This window comes from Prinia subflava, chromosome 27, assembly GCF_021018805.1.
Source record: "Prinia subflava isolate CZ2003 ecotype Zambia chromosome 27, Cam_Psub_1.2, whole genome shotgun sequence".
Taxonomy (NCBI): Eukaryota; Metazoa; Chordata; class Aves; order Passeriformes; family Cisticolidae; genus Prinia; species Prinia subflava.
In genome coordinates this window covers 1129880-1137619 of record NC_086273.1, presented here as the reverse complement: position 1 = coordinate 1137619, position 7740 = coordinate 1129880, and the positions used below count along the sequence as shown (strand labels likewise).

The 7740-nt window shown below is 56.0% G+C and overlaps 1 protein-coding gene across 1 annotated transcript; it reads right to left on the bottom strand.

Annotated features, from left to right (window-relative positions):
* Window positions 1-4311: 4311 nt before the first annotated feature.
* Window positions 4312-6242, bottom strand: LOC134562407 (zinc finger protein 391-like). Its single transcript, XM_063419795.1, has one exon. The coding sequence runs from the start codon at window positions 6061-6063 to the stop codon at window positions 4726-4728; it is 1338 nt and encodes a 445-aa protein (XP_063275865.1). The 5' UTR covers window positions 6064-6242; the 3' UTR covers window positions 4312-4725.
* Window positions 6243-7740: the final 1498 nt, after the last annotated feature.

Genomic DNA, 7740 nt, shown 5'->3' with positions numbered 1-7740 from the left:
TCCGGTGTCTGGCATTCAGCTGGCCCCCAGCCAAGTGTCTGCCTCTGTCCCTGTGGACCCCACGGGACGGGATGTGGCAGGTCCTGCCACCCTACCAGGAGGTCTCCAGGCTTCCCCTGTCATAACAGGTGTTACCCATAACACCCACCAGCATTTGCATTGGAAAGCCTTGATGGAGCTTCGTGATAAGGTGGGGAAATATGGCCTGGGGTCTAGTGAAGTGATGCAGATGCTCAGGTTTTTCAACGGTCATCTTTTAACACCTTACGACATCCGGAGTCTAGCTCGGGCTCTGTTTCCACCTGTCGAATATGAAATTTTCGAATCAAAATGGAGTCAATTAGCAAACAGCACAGTGGAGCAAAATGCCACATTAGGCCCAACTGATGTCAGGCGCACGGTTGATACCAATAAGCTGCTGGGCATTGGAAATTATGCCGATGCCAATGGACAAGTTGGGTTTGCGCCCTTGGTGCTTGAGCAGTGCCAGCAGGTAGGCATGGCAGCTCTGGTTCAGACCATAGCAATGGCTGCTCCAGAGGAATCGTTTGCCACAATTGTTCAAGGAGCTGATGAGCCATTCCTGCATTTTGCAGGAAGGCTGACTGCTGCAGTGGAAAAGCAGGTCGGTGATCCTGAGCATAGGAAGGTATTACTTAAGCACCTGGGCCAAGGCAACTGCAATACTGATTGCAGGAGGATCATCGACACACTTCCTGGTGATCCGTCCATCGCTCAGATGGCAGAGGCCTGTGCAAAGATAAGCACATGTAGCCGCAAGTTTGTTGCCTTGGCTGATGCTGTGCAGTCACCTGTGGCTATGGCTGTACAACCAGCCATGGCCCCTGTGATGCAGCCTGCTTGGATGGGCCCTCAGGGCAGGCTGCAACAGCAGGGCAGTCCCAAAACCAGGAAAAAACAGGGGAAGAAAGTGCAAAAAACCACGGCCCCCTTGTTTCTGTGCGCTCGATGTGGAAAACCAAATCACTATGCAAATAATTGCAGGGCGACGGTGCATACCAATGGCCATCCCCTTCTGGTGTCGGGAAACACGAAACGCAGTGCGAAGCAGAGACGCGCTCAGACACAAGTGTCTCTGCCCCCACCCGAACCGATGGAGGTCTGCTTAGCAGGCTTGCAGCCAGCACCCGCGGCTCAGCGGGTGTTGACGTCTGCACAGCAGAATCTGTCCTCATAAATTCGGACAAGATACACAGGGTCCCCTTGGATGCCTTTGGTCCTTTGGGTGATGGCATGAGTGCTTTCCTCATGGGGAGGGTCTAGTGCTGGGTCTTCCTGCCTCATCAGCCGCACAAGACGGCAACTGCGTTGTTTGAATTGATTGCGCACTTGATAATCAAGTGTCGACAACGCTGCTTACAATTGATGGGTGCAGATCCCTCAAAGATCATACTCCCGGTTCAGAGGGAGGAATTTGATTGGAGCTATGCAAACAACGTTTCGCTACAAAGTGCTCTAGAGGGTTTTTCAGGGCAGATCACTTATCATCTGCCCAGCCACAAGCTATTGCAAGTGGCAAAAGATACTCGATTTTCATTACGACCCAAAAATAGCCAAGAGCCAGTGCAAGGACCCACCGTCTTCACTGACGGTTCAGGCAAAACAGGAAAAGCCATTATTACCTGGAAGGATGGATCTGAATGGCAGATTTTGGAAGGCCATGAGGACGGGTCAGCCCAACTGGTTGAACTAAAGGCTGCCGTCATGGCATTCGAAAAATTCTCTCAGACACCCTTCAGTCTGGTCACGGACTCAGCTTATGTTGCCGACATTGCACGGCGATTAGGGTATTCAGTTTTGAAGGAAGTCAGTAACCCTGCCTTGTTTCATCTGCTGAAGACCTTGTGGTGTGCAATTCAGTCCAGGGTTCATCCCTATTACGTTCTGCACGTTCGAAGTCACACAAATTTGCCAGGCTTCGTAGCGGAAGGTAATGCAAGGGCTGACAAGCTGGCTAACCCAGCATGGGTTGCTCCTCAGCCTGACACACTCGCACAGGCCAAGGCATCGCATGGGTTCTTCCACCAAAATGCGCATAAGCTGCAGAAGCAGTTTCACCTGATGGCCACTGAGGCTCGTGACATTGTCGACTCTTGTGACGACTGTCACGCTCTTGGTGTGCCGTTGCCGGCAGGGGTTAACCCCAGGGGCCTTAAGGCCTTGGAGCTTTGGCAGACCGATGTCACCCAGGTCGCCGAGTTTGGCCGGCTCAAGTATGTGCATGTCACGGTGGACACATTCTCCTCTGCGATGTGGGCTTCGGCTCACACTGGAGAGAAAGCCCGCGATTTCATTGCCCACTGGAGGCAGGCCTTTGCTGTACTAGGCATACCTTCCGTCGTGAAAACTGACAATGGCCCTGCTTATGCCTCTCAACAGGTACGGCAGTTCCTACAGGCATGGGGTGTGACTCACAACTTTGGCATCCCTCATTCTCCAACAGGACAAGCAATTGTAGAGCGTGCTCATGGTACTCTCAAGCATGTCCTCCAGAAGCAAAAACGGGGAATGCAGGGTGAAACACCACACAGTCGCTTGGCCAAAGCATTGTACACCATCAATTACCTTACAGTTCCGCAGAACTCAAGTAACCCTGTGATTGTAAACCACCTCCTCTCATTGCAGGCTTCAGATGACACGCATCAGCCTCGAGCGAAGGTTCGGGTCCGGAATTTAGTTACCAAACAATGGGAAGGACCCTATGACCTGATCGTTATGGGGCGTGGGTATGCATGCATGTCCACAGATACTGGGGCACGCAGGGTACCTTCAAAGTGTGTCCGTCCTGACCTGCGACAGCAGAGGCAGAATCCGGCCGATAGGCGAGATGGAGGCCGTGACCAGACGGAAGGTCATCAAATGGATGAATCCTTGGGCGATGACTCGGACGCAGATGACGCGAGTGATCGCTCTGATGATTCCTCCATGGATAATCATTGAACTCTGTACAGTTTTTTCCATTGTAAAAATTGTTCATTTTTCTTTTTCTCCTTTTTCTTTTTTTAAAGATAAAAAGGGTGAGATGTCACCCTGGTTTTGAAGACCTTTTTAAGCCTTCTCTTATATTCTTCATATTGGAGTCAGAAATTTCACCTTATCACATTTTCTACTATAAACACTGGCCATGTTTTGCTAACTGTCTTCTATTGTTTACATATTTCTAGGTAGGAGGAGAAATGTGATTGACAGTTAGCTCAACCAACGTGGATTGAGAGGTGGAATTCCATCCTCCAATCCACGGGCACCATGGGAAATGTATAAAACTGGGTTTTGTAAATAAACTCGCCCTTTTTTTCCTGCTTCGCTCACCAGCGTGTCCTCGTGTGGTTCTTCCCGTGTCCACTGTGACACTTTACCATGCCCAGAAAGCCCTGGGAGGTCTCCATGGAGCCCCTGTCTGTGCCTGTGACATTCCAGCTCTTGGACAGCCTGGAGACTCCTGGAAAGTCCCACTGGAACCCCTCTGAGGGCCTGGGTCAACTCGGTTCCTAAACAGGAAACATCACCAGGGCCCATTGCTGTGGTCAGTTTCCATGGCAACCACCACCAGCCCCTGTTGCTATGGTCAGTTTCCATGGCAATCACCACAGCCCCTGTTGCCATGGTCAGTTTCCATGGCAACCACCACCAGCCCCTGTTGCCATGCTCAGTCCCTTGGCAGCCCCATGCAGACCCCATGCCAGGGGTGGTTGCCATGGACACCAGCTCAGCCCTGCAGCCAGAGTCTGTTGCCATGGCAACCATTGGCAGTCCCATTCCCATTCCCATGGCATCCCAGAACCACAGAATTGGCTGAGTTGGGAGGGACCCCTCAGGATCCTCCAGTCCAACTCCTGGCCCTGCTCAGGACACCCCAACAATCCCAGCCTGGCCTGGCAGCGCTGTCCAAACGCTGCTGGAGCTCAGAGAGCCCTGGAGCTGGGACCCTTCCCTGGGAGCCTGTTCAGTGCCCCAGCAGCCTCTGGGGGAAAAACCTTCTCCTCACATCCAACCCAAACCTGCCCCGACTCAGCTCCAGCCATTCCCTGCACTCTTGTCCCTGGGCACCAGAGGGAAGAGGCTCCCACAGCCCCAGCCAGGGACCCGCTCCCAAGGCTCTTTGCCAGGGCAGCCAGGGCTGGCACCAGCTGGGATGCTTGGTTTCCATGGGCTGGGCTTTAGGAATGGGATTCCCCAATGTCCTGCTCCCGCTAAAACTGTGCTGCCGCTTGCTGCCCTCCAGCCTCCCCCTGAAAGTACAAAAGGCAAAGATGCCAGGCTGGGAGAAGAACAATTTACTGGGGACAGCAACAAGATAAGGAACAAATAGGAACAGAAACAATATTGATAAACAGAAGGGTAAGACAAACAATATACAGGCAAAACTACAACAACAAAAACAACTGGTTCTTCCTTCCCACTTATTTCCTTCTTTCTGGAAAGGAGACCCTTCTTCTTGGGGGAGAGAGAGAGTTCTTTTCCTGCCCCTGGAAATGACCTGAGATGGGATCAAACACAGTCACAGGGCCATGGCCAGACCATCACGCTCTTCAATCCCACCTCACATTATTGCCAGGGGCAGGGAGAGGAACAGGTGTCTACCCAGCATGGATCACACGAAATGTGAGTCAGCAGGGCTCTTCCCAATGTGGGTCCTCTGATGGCGGGTGAGCAGATGAAGCACATGAAGCTCTTCCCACAGCCAGGGCACTCGCAGGGCTTCCCTCACCGGTGCCTCCGTAGGTGTTGGGTCAAGTTAGAGCTCTGGGTGAAGCTCTTCCCACACTGGGGACACTTGTAGGGCCTCTCCCCAGTGTGGATGCGCCGGTGCCTGATGAGGTTGGAGTTGTGCTTGAAACCCTTCCCACAGTCGGGACAGCGGAATGGCCTCTCACCTGTGTGAATGCGCTGGTGCATGAGGAGAGTGGAGCTGGTCTGAAAGATCTTTCCACACTGGGGACACTCATAGGGCCTCTCCCCAGTGTGGATCATTTGGTGGGTGATCAGTTGGGACCTCTGGTTGAAGCCCTTCCCACATTCCCCACACCTATATGGCCTTTCCTCAGCGTGGATATTCTGGTGGCAGATGAGGCTGGAGCGCCGGCTGAAGCTCTTCCCACATTGCCCACACCCATGGGGTCGTTCCCTGGTGTGGATCCTCTGGTGGCAGATCAGGTTGGAGCTCTGGCTGAAGCTCATCCCACATGCTCCACACTCATGGGGCCTCTCTCTGGTGTGGATGTGCCGGTAGGTTTTGAGGTGGGAGATTCTCTTGAAGCCCTTTCCACACTCGGGGCACCAGAAGGGCCTCTCCCCGGTGTAGGACCTCTGGTGGCGGATCAGGAGGGAGTTGCAGCTGAAGCCCTTCCCACATTCCCCACACTCAAAGGACCATTCCCCAATGTGGATCATTTGGTGCTGGATCAGGCTGTTGCTCCTCCTGAAGCCCTTCCCACACTCCAAGCACTTGTAGGGTTTCTCCCCATTGTGAAGCTCCTCATGGACCACCAGCCCAGAGCCCTGGCTGAAGCTCTGTCCACCTCCTTGGAACAGGGTGGGTCTTTCCTCCTTGGAGCACCCTGGGATGGGTTTGGAGCCCCTCCTCCTGAGGGATCTCCTGGGCTTTTTCTTCCGGTTGGATGCCTGCACTGTGGAGTCACTCACAATGGCCTCTTCCATGAGGTTCTGCTGCGGGGATTTGTCCTCCCTGGTCTCCATCCTCAGCTCCTTCTCTGGGAGAGGAAGGACAAGGACAGGATGGGATTTGCCTCTGTGCCAGAGGGAAGGGGAAGGAGATCCCCCCAGTGCAGCCCCAGCAGGACGGCGTCGGCAGCGGGGTTGTCCTGCAGCCGGAGGCCATGGTGGGCTGGGAGATGGAGCAGGGGAGAGGGGGAAAGGGACAGTGACTTCCTCCTCACCTGCCTGGCTTTCCCGGGACAGCTTTCTCTTCCTTGCAGCCTTGTTCTCCATCTGGCCAAGGTTTGGGAATGAGAAATCCTGCTTTGGGTAAAAATACAATGTATGAGCACATTGGGTTAGGGGCTTTGTCCTGCCCAAGTCCATCTCTAGAAGTCACTGGGCTTCTGGTGCCCTTATAGACCTCCAAAAGAAAACAATTCCTTGCCCCAAAATACACAAATGACCAAGATTCAGCAAAAACAACCAACCATCAGTTTCCCCTCTCTGGTGTCTGCAATTTGACGTCCTGGACATCACCCCCTGTCAGGGTTGCTGCAGATCAAGTTTGTATTAGTGTTTCCCCTCTCTGGGCTGCTGTGGTTCCTGGGAATCAAGGAGGTTGCCTTTCTCTGGGCTCACCCACAGGTGTCCCAGGGCTCAGCACTGTCTGGGGTCCCCGTTTCAGGGTCCTGGGGTATCCATGGGTCCCCCTTGTCCATGCTCCCAACATGTCCAGGCTTCTGGAACAGCCCCAGCTCTCGCACTGCCCGTTTCTGCCACCCCCATTCCTGTGTTTCCCTCCCAGCCCTGCTGGTACCAGGCGATCCCCAGGTGCCTCTGGGCTGGCAGTGCAGCCCCTGAGCTGGGCAGAGCAAGTCTCACCACGGGGGGACCCTGCATCCTCCGCTCCCTGGGCAGCCGCGCCCAGCCCCGGGCACAGAGCTCTGCCAGCCCCCACCGCCCCCTCCCCAGGGCCCCCGGGGACCCCCGCAGCCGGGGCTGGCTCTGAGCGAGGCGGCCCCCGAGCCCGGCTGCGTAGCCAGGGGGGCACGGGGAGCCCGAAGCCTCTGTGCCAACGCTTCCCCCGCTCTCCCTCAGCCTTTGCCCGGCCCAGCCCGGCCAGAGCCTGGATGATCCCCTCGCAGCCCGGCCACACACACCCGCCTGAGCCAGGGGCCCACGGGCCGCCGAGCGCTCCCTGGGACGCCCGGGCCTGGCCCTGAGCACAGAGCTCTGCCCGGGGGGCTCCCGGCCCAAGGCGGCGGCTCCGGGCCCGGGCGGCCGCTCCCGGCTCCCACAGCCCGACTGGGGCCGCCCTGCGGGGCACATTTCACATAAAAAACATTGCCTGTATCCACCCACAAAACACTAAAATCCCAACCAGCCATCACCCCACCACAAAAAATAATGCGAAAACCAAACCCAAAACCCAACCACTTCCACCCTGTCCTCCTGTGCCTTCCCAGGGACCCCAACCCCACGGGAATGGCCCCGGATCTGGACAAAAGCTGCTCCCCTGGAGGCACTTTGAACATCCACCCGCGGCCCGGCCCTGGCACACGGCTCCCGGCAGCTGCCCCGCTGTCCCAGCCGGGCCTTTGCAGCAGGGAGGCTCTGCGGGACCCCCGGGCTGTGCCCCCTCCCAGGCCCTGCCCGTCCCGGGGCTGACCTTCAGCCCGGGCTCTCTCGCTGTCCCGGCTCCTGCAGAGTCCCCGCTCACAGTTCCTTGGCCCCCTGGGCTCTCCTCTGGGGCTCGGAGAACAGCCGGCAATGGAACCTTGGCCTGAAAAGGAACCATGTTGGTGCTCCCTAGCCAGGCCAGAACCGAAACTTTGTTCTTTTGGCCTGGGTGCAGAGACCCCCTGGGGTGTTTCCTGCACAGAGTTCCAGCCCTCAGCTTTTGCTGAAGGAGCTGCCTACAAATGTCACACTGCCAGGCCCTGTCCTTGCTGTCACCTGCTGTGGCTGGGCATGAACAGAGCTCCTGCCCGTCCATTTCCAGCTGCTGTGCAACCAAAGCTGAGGGATCTGGAGCTGCCTGAAGGCAAAAACTGCAACATG